The following is a 19,358-nucleotide window of genomic DNA, read 5'->3' as shown; positions in this document are numbered from 1 at the left end:
TCCCTTCCCCCCAACTATAGAAGCATTCGAACACAAAGAATTCTCATTATTCCATCTCTAAAAATGCTCATTTTTCTGTGACACAAAACGAAGTACAGCAAATGCTTTTGAAAGCACTTTACCTGTGTTTCCATGGTCTCCTTTCACTCCCTTTTGTCCCGGAGTCCCTGCAATTGCAACCCCAAGAAAGATGCTTTAATGCAGGACCACACTTCAGAGCTTTGGAAGTATTCAGAAAAAAACAGAACATCTGAGATTCGTGCTGTGATTCCATGGACCGAAACATGACCGTCTAAGATTAGGATTTGGTTTACGGCCTATAATCCCTTGAGTGCATTTTGATCGGAAGTGAAGAAAAAAACAAAATCGAGTCCCCAGTATCTTTAAAGAACTTAATTATACTGATTCTGATCTCAAATTGATTTTTTTTTAGGTATACTTGTTAGTATTCACTCCAATTAAAAGTCTCATTATAAAGTCCTTATTTAGGAATTCCACCAAGTTGTCCCCCTGAAATGCTTCAGACTTTCAGGCGTAGTCATATTTGGAATGGTGCCACTTGTGGTGTAGCCATGAGTGGACCCAGGTGGGCAGGGGTCCACCCATTTTGGGCTCAGGTCCATCCAGCAGCAGCACACTCTTGCAGTTACTGGCAGGAATCCCCAAGCCCTGCCAGCTGAAGACCTCCTTCAAAGGTTCCCAATTCCTTGCTACCAAGCTTCAACAATTGGCAGCAGCATTCCTATGTATGCTTAGTTTTCACACACAGGGCCGCTCTTAGCAAGTGCGGGGCCCTATGCAGACCAATTTGATGGGGCCCCACCCCCCGCCCCCACCCTAGCTCCAGGGCCGGCCACCGCTCCCTCCGAGCTGCTCCCTCCTAGCTCTAAGGCCCCCTCCCCCCTAGGGCCCCCAGCTCCAGGGCTTCCCCCCCAGGGCCCCCAGCTCCAAGGCCCCCTCCCTGCTCCAAGGCCCCCATCCCTCCCTCCCAGCTCCAAAGGCCCAGCTCCCAGCTCCAAGGCCTCCATCCCTCCCTCCCAGCTCCAAAGGCCTCCATCCCTCCCTCCCAGCTCCAAAGGCCCAGCTCCAAAGGCCCCCCTCCCACCTCCCAGCTCCAAAGGCCCAGCTCCCAGCTCCAAAGGCCCCCTCCCTCCCAGCTCCAAGGGCCCCCTCCCTCCCAGCTCCAAGGGCCCCCTCCCTACCAGCTCCCAGCTCCAAAGGCCCCCCTCCCACCTCCAAAGGCCCCCTCCCTCCCACCCAGCTCCCTCCCTCCTCCCTCTGAATTTTAAAAGTTACCTCGTCGACGTCGGGACGGGTTACAGCGCCGGCAGGTAGCAGCAGCAGTCAGTGAAAAGCGTGCGAGCTGCTCGGCGCTTCCTTTCCCTCGCTCAGCTCTGGTCCCGCCCTCGTGGAAACAGGAAATGAGGGCGGGACCAGAACTGAGCGAGGGAAAGGAAGCGCCGAGCAGCTCGCACGTTTTTCACTGACTGCTGCTGCTACCTGCCGGCGCTGTAACCCGTCCCGACGTCAACGCGAGGTAACTTTTAAAATCCAAAGGGAGGGGGAACTGGAGCTCGGGTGGTCGGGGCGGGGCGACTTCAGGCTCGCCGCACGGGGCCCCCTTGAGCGCGAGGCCCTATGCGGTCGCCTCACCCTAAGACCGGCCCTGTTCACACATGTGAAAACTGAGCATGTGCGGAATGCCAGCGTCAGTGGCGAAAGAATGTTGCCACTAACTGCTAAGCTTGGCAGCAGAGAGTTCTGGGCACCTTTGAAGGAGGTTTTCAGCTGGTGGGGTTTGGGGACCCCCCCCCCCCTTCCCATGTGTACTTATATTATACTAAAGGCAAACCAGCAGAAATCATTCCTAGATTGAAACTGTGCACCTGAGCAAGCATAAATATTACCATGTAAAGAACACACATACAGGTGTATTTTTATAATGTACATTCAGTATGTAAATCTGTTCCATCTCTGCTGCCCTCAAACTCTGCCTCAGAACATGTCTATATACTTGTCGTCTAAAAAGAAACACAACAGCAATAGGGTGGAAAGAACCCAAAGTCAAATGATCAATCTCCACAGCTGTTTGTATTTGTATCGACAGCAGGCTACATATAACGCTTGTCAAGTTATTTTTTTGTGACAGATATTTAAACGCTCCATCAGTCGATACATAATTGAGCACTCATCGATTGATGTTTACAATTTTGTAGACCCCTGAGGAAGGCGTTTTTAGCCGAAACATGGACTGTGTTGGGTCTTAATAAAGGTTTCCTTTGGAGCATCTTACCTTGCTGTGGAGATTGATCATTTGACTTTGGGTTCTTTCCACCCTATTGCTGTTGTGTTTCGCTTTTGTGGAAAGTGTGAACCCCATTTGGTTGTGTGTCTAAAAAGAAATACCTTCGTAGCACTGTGTGTAACTCCTGGGAATATTATGAGCCCTTATACACACATGGAAAATCTTTACATGCAAAGAATACTTCAGTGTTACTAATTGTTGTACGTTTTTTTCTTGTTTCTTTGGTTTGCTAGAAGAAATATTCATTCGTTTTATTACCTGCCTCTCCCTGTGCTCCTTTTTCACCATTAAGTCCTGGTCCTCCTGCTATTCCTGAAGGAGAGAAAGACACTCATAAGAACAAAAGAATTGTTATACTGGGTCAGACCAAAGGTTGATCTGTCCCAGCATCCTGTTACCAATAAGTACCCAAAAGTACCAAGGTCCCATGCTACTTACCCCAAGGATACCTTAACCCATTAGTGCCCAATGTTTCCAAACTAAGCCAAACGGGAACAAATTGATTTGTTCCCATATGGGAACATCGGGCACTAACTGGTTAATAATGTTTTATGGACTTAATGTTTTGTAGGACAATTAAACAAGACAAATGCAGTATCGCTAGAGCAAAAATAGTAACCTAATACCAAAACAAGGCTCCAGAAACAAAATAACTGGTGCTTATTCAAAAAAATGGAGAAAAAGCCCTCAGAAACCGTGGGTAAATTACCCAGGGTTTAGCGCGTGGTTCTATGTTATTCACATTGACCTATAACACATGCCACAGTTCTATCACTGGGCAAAAAACTCCATTTTAGACAGACCCATAATTCTTTGGTCTTAATGTTGCTGTTGAACAGTGGCGTACCAAGGGGGGGGGGGGGGGGGGCGGTCCGCCCTGGTTGCACGCTGCTGGGGGGTGCTGCGGTGCGCGCCTGCTGCGAGAGTTCGCTAACTTCTCTCGTTCGCTGCAGCTCCCTCTGCCCCGGAACAGGTTCTGTTCCGGGGCAGAGGGAGCTGCAGCGAACGAGCAAAGTTAGTAAACTCGCAGCAGGCGCGCGCTGCGGCACCCCCCCCAGCGGCATGCACCTGGGGGGGTTCTTTCGCAGGGGGGTCCACGCTCCATCGGGGGGGGGGGGGGGCGCTGCACCCAGGGGGGGGCGGGGCGCCGCCCCGGGTGTCCGCCCCCCTAGGAACGCCACTGCTGTTGAACAAAGTGAATTTCTCTTAAAACATTCAAAAAAATATTTTTTAAGTGAATTTTTCTCTTTCAAGTGAATTTTACTTTTCCTTTTTCCTTTTCTCTTCTTGGTAAGGTCACTTGCTAAGGTGACAACGACAGCATGTCAGAAAAGTTTACACTTAGCTTTTAAATCGGGTACTCTTCACTGTCCGTTCATAATGTTTTATGGACTTAATGTTTTGTCTCTAGCAGAGGTGTAGCCAGAGCCCAAGGTGGGGGGGAGGCACATTTTGATCCACCGCCCTGCCACCGCCCCCTACCTCCGCCACCTCCCCTCCACCGCCTCACCGCCCTGCTGCTCCCCACCCACTGCAGCTGCTGTATATCTTGGCTGGTGGGGGTCCCCAACCCTTGTCAGCTGAAACACCACCGCAGCAAATATCTTGGCTGGCTAATACCTTGTCCTACCTTTTCTTCCCCTCACATCCAGCACGCTCCCTTTATTGAAATTGAGCATGCTCATTTTCACTAAAAGAAGCGTGCCAGATGTGAGGGGAAGAGAGAGCAGGACAGGCAATGCGGCAGCAATGGAGACGAGCGCTGGACCAAGTCTTCAACTGGCAGGGGTTGTACTTTCTGAAAATGTAAACATTCAAGTCATGTTTACCCATTCCACTCAAGATTTTATAGACCTCTATCATATCTCCTCTCAGCCAGTTCGTCTCCAAAATGTAGAGCCCTAACCTCTTTAGCCTTTCTTAATATGAGTCACTCTATCTCCTTAATCATGTTGGTCACCCTTCTCTGTACGTTTTCTAATTACACTATATCATTTTTGAAATGTGGTGACCAGAAATACACACTGTACTCAAGCAGCAGTCACACCATGGAGCGATACAGTTGCCTTATGAAATTTTTTGTTTTAATCGCTATTCTTTTCCTAATTCCTAATTCTGTTTGTTTTTTTGGCCACCATCACACACTGAGGAGAAGATTTCATCAAGTTGTCCATGATGACACTTAGATCCTTTTCCTAGGTGATGATTCCTAATGTGGAACCTAGCATCATGTAGCTATAATTTGGGTTTCTCGTCTCTGTCTACATCATTTTGCACTTGTCCAATTTCAATTTCATTTGGATGCCCGGTCTTCTAGTCTCCCAAGCTCCTCATGCTATAAATTAAGACATTTGCCTGGGGAGGGTTAATGGGAAAGAAGACTAAACAGAGGCAAAAGAATTTAAGACCCTCTAATAAAACTAATAACTAACTGTTAATGTTATAGGGCTGCAACAACTAAATTTAAACTACTGCAAACAAGAAAAATATTTCAGGGATTCAACGCTTTCTATAATGAGTAAATTTAAAACAAATCGGAGAAAATTTTTCTTCACCCAACGTGTAATTAAACTCTGGAATTCGTTGCCTGGTGAAAGTGGTGAAGGCGGTTAGCTTAGCAGAGTTTAAAAAGGGGTTGGACGGATTCCTAAAGGACAAGTCCATAAACCGCTACTAAACGGACTTGGAAAAATCCAAAATTCCAGGAATAACATGTATAGAATGTTTGTACATTTGGGAAGCTTGTCAGGTGCCCTTGGCCTGGATTGGCCGCTGTCGTGGACAGGATGCTGGGCTCAATGGACCCTTGGTCTTTTCCCAGTATGGCATTACTTATGTACTTATATTGTTAGTGCACACCTGGATATCCATTGCCACCAGGGTCACCTTTTTCTCCTTTCTGTGTAATATTTGTAGATTGCCCTGGAGGACCCACCATCCCTTTTTCTCCTGGATCACCTGGAAAAATGGACAAAGAGCGTAGTTAGTGGACACCATGACTTATAGACCAGATCTTTTTTTAAATCTTTATTTATAAGTTTTTAGAATAATACAATAATAATAATAATAATAATACACATATGTGTAAGAAATGAACAAGCTCCATATGGTTTATCCAATTAATCATCAAACATTTTCAAAGACTAAAATAAAAGCAACAAACCAAAAACAAAAAACAAAAAAAAAAAGAAAGAAAGTAGCAGTAGGTTAACAGAGACTAAAGCATCACTATGCTCATATTAGCCCTCTCCTCAAGTCACTTCACTGGCTCCCTATCCGGTTCCGCATACAGTTCAAACTCCTCTTATTGACCTATAAGTGCATTCACTCTGCAGCTCCTCTGTACCTCTCCACTCTCATCTCTCCCTACATTCCTCCCCAGGAACTCCGTTCACTGGGTAAATCTCCCTTATCAGCACCCTTCTCCTCCACCGCTAACTCCAGACTCCGTTCTTTTATCTTGCTGCACCATATGCCTGGAATAAACTTCCTGAGCCGGTAAGTCAAGCTCCATCTCTGGCCATCTTCAGATCTAGGCTAAAAGCCCACCTTTTTGATGCTGCTTTTAACTCCTAACCCTTACTCACTTGTTCAGTACCCTTATTTTATCATCCCCACCTTAGTAATTCCCTTATCTCTTATTTGTCCTGTTTGTCTGTCTTAATTAGATTGTAAGCTCTGTCGAGCAGGGTCTCTTCATGTTCAAGTGTACAGCGCTGTGTATATTTAGTAGCGCTATAGAAATGATAAGTAGTAGTAGTAGTAGTAGTGTTCTAGGCCCAGAACATTTGAATGTGATTCCATAGCACCTTAGACTCCAAAATTCTCAACAACATTTCTGACTTGATTGATCTCCCAACCAGAAACAGAACCAGTTCATCACGGACTTACCTAAATCTCCACTACCCAAATTGCAAAGGACTCAAATACAAAACAACCGATGTGTCCAACTTCTCCTACATAAGCACATGACTATGGAACGCACTGCTAAAAGCTGTGAAAACAATCTACGACCATCTAAAATTCAGAAAATCACTAAAGACCTACCTGTTCGGTAAGGCATACCCTACCGACCCAACATAAATGCCTCAACTGTGCAACACATTAACACCAAAGATCGTATTGGACATTATCTAACCCTTCCTATCTTCAACCCCTAATGTGCCTGAATCTTACCTACCCTATTCCACCCTAACATCTAATTGTATTTGTTCCTCTACCGGACTTGGCAAATGCCCTTACGATACTATGCAAGCCACATTGAGCCTGCAAATAGGTGGGAAAATGTGGGATACAAATGTAACAAATAAATAAATAAAATAGATCTTAAGACATATCTTTTTGCCGGTGCTTTTGTGTAATAGCCTTTTTCTTTTTGTTTGGGTTGCTGGTGCAATCCTGGAAGTCGTAGTCAGTTTCTTTATGGTTTGTCTCTTCCCCTCTGTCCTATTTATATTGTTGTTCTTGCACGCCTGACCTATACCTTTCAGTTTTGTCACCTCGTTTTTTTCTCTCCGTTGTAGACTTATAAGCCACCTAGATAATTGTACTTGATGGGCGAATAGTAAGCCCTTATTAAACTTGGAAACTTGGATATTCAAATAAAAATACAGAGAAAACAAGACTACTACACAAAAAAAAAATCATTACTAATGCTCTCTCTCTCTCCCTGAATTTTATAAATGCAGAATTGTGCCACGTATCTTCAGAATGCATGTATCAGTGGTTTTATACTTCCAGGTAGAAAGTTATTGGGAAATGGAACAACCCCTACACACACATCACTATCTGGAATGTATTATGGGAGATCAGAGTTCTGTCAATCAAAATGGCTGCCCTCCTGTCATCATCTTGTTACTCATTGAATGTGAAACTTTTGACAAATGAGGTATCAGAAAATTAACAAGTAGCTGACAGTCCTTAATAAGAGGGTAAGAACTTTGTTTTTACATTTCTTTTTAAATTATTGATCTTTTATCTGCATTTTCACAGCAGACTGCCCAACGTGGGACAACAACTAAATGAATAAAACCTAACAGTCAATAAATACATTAATGTCTAAAACAATACTGCTTACTGGGCCTTGAATTTATGTATTTACTTACTGGGATAAAATATTTATGATATATCATTTATTCATGCTTTGTATTTACTTTATATATCTACATAGAATAACATGAAATAGGATTTTTTAAAATCAAAATTCTTTAATAAATAAAATTAACTCAATAATTGTTTTCTGCAGTAGCACCTAGGATGAGAGGAAGCAGGAAGAATTTGGAAGGATTTTTTTTCTAACAAAGGCTTTTTTTTTTTTTTTTAATAAAAAGGAAATTCAGTTGGCAGTTAGGATCTATTCTGCTCTGCCTTATGCTGGTGTTTCAGAACTCCTCTGTCAGCTCCAGCATTCTGCCTAAGTGAATCCAGTCCTTTGTCAGCTCCAGTGTTTTTTTGTTGTTACATTTGTACCCCGCACTTTCCCACTCATGGCAGGCTCAATGCAGCTTACATGGGGCAATGGAGGGTTAAGTGGCTTGCCCAGAGTCACAAGGAGCTGCCTGTGCCGGGAATTGAACTCAGTTCCTCAGGACCAAAGTCCACCACCCTAACCACTAGGCCACTCCTCCACTGTTGCTACTATTTGAGATTCTACATGGAATGTTGCTATTCCAACATTCCATGTAGAAGTCGGCCCTTGCAGATCACCAATGTGGCCGCGCAGACTTCTACATGGAATGTTGCTAGTGGAATAGCAACATTCCATGTAGAATCTCCAATAGTAGCAACATTCCATGTAGAATCTCCAATAGTATCTATTTTATTTTTGTTACATTTGTACCCTGCGCTTTCCCACTCATGGCAGGCTCAATGCGGCTTACATGGGGCAATGGAGGGTTAAGTGACTTGCCCAGAGTCACAAGAAGCTGGGAATCGAACCCAGTTCCCCAGGACCAAAGTCCACCACCCTAACCACTAGGCCACTCCTGTCCTAGATCTATTCATCATACTTTAAAAACATTCCTACCTCGGCCCCAGCTGTCCCAGGAAACAGAGCTCTCAGTCACGAATTAAGCTCAGGTCCTCCACATGGTAGTTGTTGATCTTCCTCTTAATTTTACTCTTTGTTTCAGTTAATGTGATGGGAGTTGGATATCAATAGTATCTTAGCCAACTTTGGTGGTAAAGGTGTATGTGAACAATATCAGAGCTGAAAGTTAGAGCTTACCCTTTTCTCCTGTCTCTCCTGGATTGCCTTTAACACCTACAAGAGATTACTTTTTTTGAATGTTACATCACAGATAAATATTTGTGTTCAATTTTTAAAACCATATGGGGTAATTCTTTAAATGATTAGAATGCCGTGCAAACAAAAAGAACCAGTTTACTCCAGGGGCGTATCTGGAATCCGGCAGTAGGGGGGGCCAGAGCCAGAGAGGGGGGGCACATTTTTGCCCCCTTCCCCCCCCGCCGCCGCCTCTCTCCACCCCCCTCCCCGCTGTCAACCCTCCCCCGCTGCTTACGTTTGCTGGCGGGGGGCCCCAACCCCCGCCAGCCGAGGTCCGACCCTCAGTCTTCATATTTCGTCTTCCTCCGACTCCTCCGTGGCCATGCTGCAAGGAAGTAACGCTGCAGTGCTGATTCGTTGAATCCAGTTCGGAGTCTGACGTTGCAGCACGTTGTACGCGGGGAGGGGGGGAGGGTTGACGACGGGGAGGGGGGCCAGGGCGAAATCTGCGGGGGCCCAGGCCCCTGTGGCCCCACGCAGATACGCCCCTGGTTTACTCCCGTGAGCCAAAGGGTGGGAATAAGCACAAAACAGATAAACCAGGACAAGTTCCAAACTCTTTATTCAAAATGGAGAACACAGAACTTTGATGGAGCCTGGACACAACACAGGCCGTGTTTCAGTGACAAAGTCTTCCTCAGGGGTCCTCCATTATTTGGAACTCCATGTACTGATATTAATTGGATTTGATTCCTTTTCTGTTTTGGATCATTCATAACAGGCCCCCTGAAGAAGACTTTGCCTCCAAAACATGGTCTGTGTTGGGTCCAGGCTCCATCGAAGTTGTGTGTGTTTTCTATTTTTAATAAAGGTTTTTGGTACTTCATCCTGGTTCACCTGTTTTGTGACCATTCCCATTCTTTGGGCTCTAATGATTAGAATACCGGCATATATGTGGTATCTTACATGGCATGCATTTGACAGGTGGGGCATACATGTAGACAAATTTTGGCTGGAGTGTGGATGGCACTCACACGTGCATAACTTTTAGAATACTTGCAGGCTTATTTTCGACAGAGAAGGACGCCCATCTTTTGACACAAATTGCAAGATGGGCATCCTTCTCACAGGGTCGCCCAAATCGGTATAATGGAAAGCAGATTTTGGGCGTCCCCATCGCGGGGATGACCAAAGTTCCCGGGGGTATGTCGGAGGCGTAGCAAAGGCGGGACTTGTGCGTGCCTAACACATGGGCGTCCTCGACCCATAATGGAAAAAAAAGGGCATCCCTGATGAACACTTGGATGACTTTACTTGGTCCTTGCTTTCTTACAACCAAGCCACAAAAAGGTGCATGAACTGACCAGATGACCACCGGAGGGAATCGGGGATGACCTCCCCTTACTCCCCCAGTGGTCACTAACCCCCTCCCACCCTCAAAAATGTTTTTAAAATATTTTTTGCCAGCCTCTATGCCAGCCTTAAATATCATACCCAGCTCCATTACAGCAGTATGCAGGTCCCTGGAGCAGTTTTAGTGGGGTGCAGTGCACTTCAGGCAGGTGGACCCAGGTCCATCCCCCCCCTACCTGTTACACTTGTGGTGGTAAATGTGAGCCCTTCAAAACCCACCAGAAACCCACTGTACCCACACCTAGGTGCCCCCTTCACCCAAAAGGGTTATGGTAGTGGTGTATAGTTGTGGGGAGTGGGTTTTGAGGGACTCAGCACACAAGGTAAGGGAGCTATGCACCTGGGAGCTTTTCCTGAAGTCCACTGCAGTGCCCCCTAGGGTACCCGGTTGGTGTCCTGGCATGTCAGGGGGACCAATGCACTACGAATGCTGGCTCCTCCCACAACCAAAGGGCTTGCATTTGATCGTTTCTGAGATGGGCGTCCTTAGTTTCCATTATCGCTGAAAATCAGAAACGACCAAGTCTAAGGGCGACCTAAATTTCAAGATTTGGGTGTCCCCGACCGTATTATCGAAACGAAAGATGGACGCCCATCTTGTTTCGATAATACGGGTTTCCCCGGCCCTTTGCTGGGGTATTCTGCGAGGACGTCCTCAGGAAAACTTGGGCGCCCCTTTCGATTATGCCCCTCTTGGGGTCCTTTTACAAAGCTGTGGTCAAAAGTGGTTTAGTGAGCCCTTATGCAGGTCTTTTCCACATACTAAGGCCTATTTTCCCAATTACTGACCATATGCTACTGTTGCCATTAGAACACAGCCATTAACAAAGATTAGATTATGAGCACTTACCAACACCTGTTTTATAGGTGGAAGGGCTCATGTACTAATCCTGCGCTAAACAGTATGTGATAATGTAGATGAGCTAACCAGAGGCGTAGGTACGGGGGGGGGGGGCACGGGGGCCTGGGCCCCCGCAAATTTCATCCGGGCCCCTGGTTTGGCTAGCGGGGGTCCCCTACCTCCACCAGCCGAAGCCTTCTTCAGCGCCGGTCTCGGCGCAGCTACGTTCGCTGCCCTGCTCTTTTTTCTTCTTGCTCCTCCTGTGTATGCTGACACTTCTTTACGTGAAACTGAGAAGGAGCGTCAGCGTGCACAGGAGGAGCAAGAAGAAAGTGTTGGAATGTAATTGTATTTTTACATGCATTGCCTGTCACCTATTATTTCTCTGTGATTACTCTGTGACCTCTGATGTGAATTACTTAGAGAGGTCACACAGCTATGCAACTTCCTGTGGGGGTTAGATGCAGCAGATGCAGCACATGGAGCACATGGAGCTCATGATCTCTCCTAACCTGAGAGGATCTATGGTGGTGTGAGCATCCATTACCATCTAAGCACATGGAAGGAGCTGATAATACAAATGTATAGTAATATGTATATATATGCCTGTCTGATTATAATCTAACTGCAAACTGTGAGTAAACAGATGTTTTGTTACTTCAACTTTAAAGTGACTCAGCAGTGAATTATTCTGGGGTGAATGAGAGAGAGATGAAGAAAGAAATTAACATTTCTAAAGCTGAAGCTGTGTGTACTAAAATCTGCTAATTATTTACTACAAATAATCCAACAAAAGGGTTATGGGCCCAGGCCCAAGAATTGAAAAAGAAGAGAAATATTACCAGGCAGAAAAAAAGGCCACATTTTTCTCTTAAGTTTTAAAGGAAAGATTCAGTCTGTCTCTCTCTCCCCCCACACAGCAGACAGAAGGCTAAGAAAATGGCTGAGGGAAGAAATTCACCATTGTTCTATTCTCTCAAGGTGCCTAAATTAACTGAGTTTAATTATCAGCAGTGGGAATTAAGATTCATATGTCTCCTTCGAGCAAAAAGATTAAATATATGCTTAGACCAAGACAGAACAGCTGAAAATATGGCTGAATGGGACAATGCAAACTATTATGTGAAGTGCATGCTTTTGGAAGCTCTCTCAGAGAAACAAGCCATATTAGTGGAGGGAAAAGATACACCAAAGGACATTTTATATAAACTGAGAACTATGTATGCAACTACATATGCAAAGCAGCAACCAATTTGGTTGGCAGAGTTGAATGAAACCAAATTAAGGGATAAAAGTAAATGTAATGATCACATTATGCATCTTATGTCTTCATTTCAAAAGTTAGAACTTTCTGGAATTCCCATGTGTGATGCATTGAAAAGAGCATTTCTTTTTACCTCACTATCAAAGAAGTTTGATGTTTTTAGGTCTGTAAATGAGGCCATTGAAGGGCAATCTTTTGAACAGGCAACATCAAAACTAAGGCAGGAATGCATAATAAATGATTCTGAGGAGATGTGTTCTCAAAGTCAGTCAGAGAGAAATGAAACAAATTTCTTGGCAAAGAACAGAGGAAGGCGGAGCTATGGGAAAACTCCACCCAAGGGCAAGCTGATTTGCTACTCATGTGGAAAGGAGGGACATGTATCTAAATGGTGTAAGGAAACACAAAACACTCCCTCTAGCTCACCTAAGCCAATGGAACTAAAGAATTTTCAAACCAGGAAATGTATGAAGGACAAAGATAAACACAAGGGCTTTCTAATGGCAGAAAAATCTTTGACTATGGTAAATAATAATTCAAATGAAAGTACTTGGATTTTGGATTCAGGGAGCACATGCCATTTAACCAATTGTAAGGATTTCTTTCAGGAAATGTGTCCAGAGGAAGGTATTCTTAAAAACTGCAAACGCAGGGACTGCTAAGATCCAAGCAAAAGGTATTGGATTCTTAAAATGCAAAGTGTCTAATGAAGTTAAAGAAATTCCTGTAAGTGATGTCTTGTATATTCCCCAAGCAGTTTGCAATATGCTTAGTGTATCTACATTAGATAAGAAGGGATTTGTGATTCATTTTGAAAACAGTAAGTGCACAATCTCTAAAAATGATGAAGTGTATGCTGAAGCTTTTATGCATAATGATGTTTATAAACTGAGCATTTCAGGTGAAGCCTCACATATGGCGCAAGTAAGGAAGAATGATGGTAAATGTAGTCTGGAAATCTGGCACCGCCGCCTGGGACATCGTGATTCTAAGGTGATCCAGGATCTTTACAGTAAGCAACTGGCCACCGGCATTCAGATAAGTGCAGATGCTGGTAAAATGGAGAAATGCATAGACTGTGTTACTCAAAAAGGTGTAAGACCCTCATTTCCTGCATACACAGGAAATAGGAGTAATAAAGTGCTGGACTTAATACACAGTGACTTATGTGGACCGTTTAATATCCCATCATTGGGAAATAACAGATTTGTGCTAATATTCTTGGATGATTTCTCTAGATATTGTGTGGCCTATTTGCTGAAAGAGAAAAGTCAAGTCACAGACATGCTGAAGAAATACGTAGCCATGGTGAGCAATAAATTTGAAAGAAAACCAAAGGTTCTTCAGACCGACAATGGTGGTGAGTTCACTTCACAAAGCATGCGCACATTTCTAGAACAAGAAGGCATTCAGCATATCACAACAGTAGCTTATACACCAGAGCAAAATTCTGTTGCAGAGAGAAAATTTAGGTCACTTGTGGAAATGACCAGGTGTATGCTGTCAGATAGCAATCTCCCTAAAAGACTATGGGGGGAAGCCATTCTCACAGCAGTGTACCTACAAAACAGAATGCCAACTAAAGGCGCTGAGCGCACACCACATGAGACATGGCATGGTAGGAGGCCAAACCTGTCACACATAAGAACATTTGGAAGTACAGCATATGCTCATGTACCAAAGCAAAGAAGGCATAAGCTGGATTCCACAACAGAAAGGGGCATTTTAGTTGGCTATACTCCAGGACACAAAGGATATAGAATTTTGAATCTGAAAACTGGCATTGTTGGCATAAGACATGTTACATATTTTGATGAAAACAAAAGGGTTGATAAAGGCTGGATTATCCCAGATGAGCCTGATCATCCAGAATATGAAACTAGAACCATAATAGACATGCCAGTGTATATAAATGCCATACCAAGGCAGATGTCTGAAAGCAACTCACCTGTATCTAACGAGGAACAGGCAGAGGAAGCAGACACAGAAAGGATCATTGAAGAAGACAGTACAGTTGGAGAAGGGGAATCAATTGGAGAAGAACTCTCAGATTTAGAGGATGCGGAAAGGTCAGACCAACCTGTTGTCAGACGCTCATCCAGGGAAAACAAAGGTGTTCCACCCCCAAGACTGTCTTACCTAACAAAGTCAGCAGAAGCTCAAGAGCCCTTAACATGGGATGAGATTGAGAAAATGCCAGCAGAAGAAGCTGCTGAATGGCATAAAGCTGCACAAGAAGAAATTGATGCATTGGATAAAAATAATACTTGGATTCTTACAAAATTACCTCCTGGCAAGAAAGCTATAGGATGCAAATGGGTATTCAAGTTAAAAAGGAATGCACAAGGAAAAGTGGAAAGGTATAAAGCCAGATTAGTGGCAAAGGGATATCTTCAAAAATATGGAGAAGATTTTGATGAAGTGTTTGCACCTGTAGTGAAACACACGACAATCAGAACACTTCTGAGCATTGCAGTCTCAAAAGGCATGCAAGTCAACCACATTGATGTGAAAACAGCATTTCTTCACGGAGATATAACTGAAGACTTGTACATGGAACAGCCAACAGGTTTCATAAATACAAAACAAAGACAGCTAGTGTGTAAATTAAACAAAGGTCTTTATGGATTAAAGCAAAGTGAAAAATGTTGGAATGAAAAATTGCATGAAATATTGACAAATTTAGGATTTAAGCAAGGTGAAGCAGATAAATGCTTGTACACTAGGTGCACAAATGGACAATATGCATACATTTTAGCTTTTGTTGATGATCTGCTCATTGCAAGCAAAAGTGAGCAAGAGTACAAGGACATTGTAAAGTGTTTAAACCTCAATGTTGAGATAAAAGAACTTGGTAATGTGTCATACTATCTTGGTATAGAAATTGAGAAACAAAATGATGGTTCTTATCTTCTAAGCCAGAAGCAGAAAATAAATGAGCTTATTGAAAGTTTAGGTATGCAAGATGCCCAAGTTGTAAGCACTCCCATGATCACTGATTTTCTGAAGGATGAAACAGTAAGAGAACCTTTACCAGATAACATCCAATATAGATCAGCCATAGGTAAGCTTTTATATCTAGCTACCACATACAGGGCTGATATAGCAAATGCAGTAGGAATTTTGAGCAGAAGGGTCAGCTCACCTACCAAATCAGATTGGACTGCAGTTAAAAGGATGGTAAGGTATTTAAAGGGTACCATTGATTGTAAATTAAAGATTTCAGCCAATAGTAATCCAAAACTAATATGTTATTGTGATTCAGATTGGGCAGGGGATCATTCTGATTATAAATCCACAAGTGGATATGTGTTTATGTATGGAAATGTACAAATTTCATGGGCCAGTCATAAACAAAGTATTGTGAGTTTGTCTTCTACAGAAGCTGAATATGTGGCCGTATCGGAAGCGTGCAGAGAACTGATGTGGATTGAAAAACTTTTGCTGGATTTCGGAATAGCTGAAAAGAGACCAATCCAGTTAATGGAAGATAATCAGAGCTGCATCCGACTGTCACAGAATGACAAGGTTCAGTCACGCACCAAGCACATCGCAACGAAATACCACAACGTGCGAGAGTTGGTGAAAGAAGGGGTCATCAGTCTACACTATTGTCACACCAGTGAGATGACAGCTGACATCATGACCAAACCGTTACCCAGAGAACATTTTGTGAATCTGCGTATAAAGCTTGGACTTTGTATGAATAAATAATTGCATGACAGTTATGCATGAGAAGGGGTTTGTTGGAATGTAATTGTATTTTTACATGCATTGCCTGTCACCTATTATTTCTCTGTGATTACTCTGTGACCTCTGATGTGAATTACTTAGAGAGGTCACACAGCTATGCAACTTCCTGTGGGGGTTAGATGCAGCAGATGCAGCACATGGAGCACATGGAGCTCATGATCTCTCCTAACCTGAGAGGATCTATGGTGGTGTGAGCATCCATTACCATCTAAGCACATGGAAGGAGCTGATAATACAAATGTATAGTAATATGTATATATATGCCTGTCTGATTATAATCTAACTGCAAACTGTGAGTAAACAGATGTTTTGTTACTTCAACTTTAAAGTGACTCAGCAGTGAATTATTCTGGGGTGAATGAGAGAGAGATGAAGAAAGAAATTAACATTTCTAAAGCTGAAGCTGTGTGTACTAAAATCTGCTAATTATTTACTACAAATAATCCAACAGAAAGAAGATCAGGGCAGCGAATGTGGCTGCGCAGGAGATCGGCGCTGAAGAAGGCTTCAGCTGGCAGGGGTTGGGGACCCCCGCCAGCAAAGGTATTTGTTTGTGAGGGGAGGGGAGGCGAAGCGGTGGGGGGGAGGCGAGGCGAGGCGTGGTGGGGGGGTGGCGGGGTGGCACTCAAAATGTGCCCCCAATCTCAGGCTCTGGTCCCCTCCCACCCCTGGCGCTAACTGATTAGCATAGAACACGCCTACTTTCTACCCTCTGGCCCGCACCCAGCACTAAAAAATAAAATCTGTATTTCAGCATGTGGGCAGCACGTGAACATGTAAAAATTACTACAGGATGCATGAGCATGTCCCATGGTAAGCAAGCATTAGTGCTTACCACAGCTTAGTAAAAGGTCCTCTTTATGTAGTATGTGGCCTCTTTAAATATCAGATCCTATTAATTCATTAATCACAAACCTGGATCTCCTTTTTCGCCAGGAACTCCAGGAGCCCCAACAGTTCCTGCTGGGCCGGTATCTCCTTTCAGTCCCGCGTCACCTTTTTCTCCTTGTTCTCCTATTATCAAAGTAAAAATTGTGGATAAACTGAAATCACACTGTACTAATATACACTTCTGATTTTTTCAGTCTATAACTGGGGTGCCATAGCCAGTGTTGTTCAAGGCCAAAGTACTTAAGTAAAATTAAAACTACATTTACATTTTAATACTTAAGTAAAAGTACAGTGAAGAACACATTAAAAAATGTACTAAGTGAAAGTAAAAAAAGTTATTGCCTAATATACTACTTTTTGAGTAAAAAGTACCACAAAAACGATGATTGTAACTATTGTTAATGTTTTATCCCAACAACTTTATTGCTCTACAATTCAATCCACTTTGCTTTTAGTAAAAGTATATTTTGAAAATGGCTGTTGTTTATCATTTATTTACACTTAATATGTTGTCTTAATTGTAATACAAGTCAAAGCGGTTTACAATTAAAAGTATAAAATCAAATAAAAGAACTCCAATACACAATAAGGAAAATACAATCAAACAAGAAGAGAATACACGCAAGTGTTGACATCAAGAACATAGGTCCCCTTTTACTAAGCAGCGGTAAGCCCAACGCAGGTTTACCACTTGCTAAACAGGAAGTACCGCCGGGCTACCGCAGCAGCCCAGCGGTATTTCCCGCCCTTAGCACGCCGTCATATCCAGCGCTACAAAAAAGGTGGCAGTAAGGGCTCTCCCCAAAATGGCCACTCGGCAAGTGCTTTACTTGCCACACAGCCATTTTATATGGTAAAAGGGGGCCTTGGTGCTCGTGAAAAACACACACTGACGCCAGCGAAGGCCCCCTTTTGCTGCAGCTTGGTAAAGGGGGCCCACAGTTCTCAGTCCAGATTATGCGATTGCACTTGTGAGTCATCAATCCACCACAGCTAAAAAGGTGCTCAGCAACTGCACCAGCAGGAAGTGAATTGTTCAGTCTGATTAGGGTTACCATATTTTGTTCCCCCAAAAGGAGGCCACATGCCCCGCCACCTTTCATGCCCCGCCCCACCCATTTCACGCCCCGCCCCGCCACCTGTCACATTTTCCCCTCCCCTCTGTCACACACCCATCACTCACCCTCCCCGTCACCCCCTCCCCTTACCTTACTACTGCCCTGGTGGTCTAGTGACCTCTTCGGGGCAGGAAAGAGCCCCCTCTTTCCTGCCCGGAGCGCTGCCCTGCATGCATCCTTCCTGTTCGTGATCTCGGCGCCGATTCAAAATGGCCACCGAGAGTTGAAGTCTCGTGAGGTCACTTCAACTCTCTGCGGCCATTTTGAATCGGCGCCGAGATCACGAACAGGAAGGATGCATGCAGGGCAGCGCTCCGGGCAGGAAAGAGGGGGGCTCTTTCCTGCCCCAAAGGCGGAAGAGGTCACTAGACCACCAGCGCAGTAGTAAGTAAGGGGAGGGGAGGCTAGCAATCTGCCCGTTTGTCCAGAAATCTGGACAAACGGGCAGATTGGCAAAACCCACCCGGTTGCCAGAACATGCCCTCAAAAAGAGGACATGTCCAGGTAAATCCGGACATATAGTAACCCTAAGTCTGATAAAAAGTTCCTTCAAATCAGGCCAGGCTGCAGTATTACTGATGTCTTCTTACTGGATCTGCAGGTATTGATCAAGGGAATTTCTATCAGAAACATTTGACTTACTTATAGCAAAGAATGCTTTATCATAATTATTCACCTATACTAGAATATCATTTGCAAAAACACAGTTCAGCAGATGCAGCACAATGAATATTTAACATATCCCTTATATGAAAGAAAAGAAACCTCATAGCTCCCCAGGCAAAAGAATACCCCTGTGAGAAGAACTCACTCAGAAGTGGAAGTAAAATCTTATCGTTGGTTTCTAAGTGTTCCTAGAAAAAAGAGGAGTTTAAAAAAACTCCATATCTGGAGAAAAAATGACCCCCCCCCCCCCGAAAAAACAAGAAGCACATATGATATGCAAACCTTAAACATACAGAGGGGTCCTTTTACTAAAGTGTGCTGAAAAATGGCTTGCGGTAGTGTAGACGCGGGTTTTGAGCACGTGCCAATCCATTTTTCAGCGTGCCTGTAAAAAAGGCCTTTTTAAAATTTTTCCCAAAAAATGGATGTGCGGCAAAATCAAAATATGAACAACAAATGTAGAACATGCACACGCAGCTGGGGGGGAGGGGCAAAACAACCCCTAGGTATGGATCGTAATGTAACTGACTGGATCACAACCTGCTTCCGCTGAGGATAAGAGCTGTACTAGTGGTATGCTGCAGGGATTGGTTCTTTTTTGCGAGTGATATCGGAACGGATAACTTGGCAACGCCGTGTTTTACAACTGGAAGAGCAAATAATTAACCCATTTTTAACCCTGATCTTGCCCAGATATGTGTTATCAGTGGTAATAGAGCCAAGCCTTTGGAAATTACAGGGTCAATATTCAACGCCCCCATCAAGGTAAGTGCTACTCACCAGGGCTAGCCATTGATTTTCAGTGGCATTATCTGGATAATACTTCTGAAAATCTATAGCGACCACCCTGGCACTATCCAGAAAGTGTTGAGGCAGTCTGG

The 19,358-nt window shown here is 44.0% G+C and overlaps 1 protein-coding gene across 1 annotated transcript in view; it reads right to left on the bottom strand.

Moving 5' to 3' along the window:
* LOC115474100 (macrophage receptor MARCO-like) overlaps positions 1 to 19,358 on the bottom strand; it is a 65,269-nt gene that overhangs the window by 15,636 nt on the left and 30,275 nt on the right. Inside the window, exons 5-9 of the mRNA XM_030209427.1 lie at positions 16,718 to 16,816; positions 8,532 to 8,567; positions 5,165 to 5,263; positions 2,564 to 2,617; positions 123 to 167 (exon numbers count right to left, since the gene is read on the bottom strand). Of these exons, the coding sequence (XP_030065287.1) occupies positions 123 to 167; positions 2,564 to 2,617; positions 5,165 to 5,263; positions 8,532 to 8,567; positions 16,718 to 16,816 (333 nt within the window). The remainder of the gene's footprint in view (positions 1 to 122; positions 168 to 2,563; positions 2,618 to 5,164; positions 5,264 to 8,531; positions 8,568 to 16,717; positions 16,817 to 19,358) is intronic.

Source organism: Microcaecilia unicolor, chromosome 7 (genome assembly GCF_901765095.1).
Source record: "Microcaecilia unicolor chromosome 7, aMicUni1.1, whole genome shotgun sequence".
Taxonomy (NCBI): domain Eukaryota; kingdom Metazoa; phylum Chordata; class Amphibia; order Gymnophiona; family Siphonopidae; genus Microcaecilia; species Microcaecilia unicolor.
This window is presented reverse-complemented; position numbering and strand designations above follow the sequence as displayed.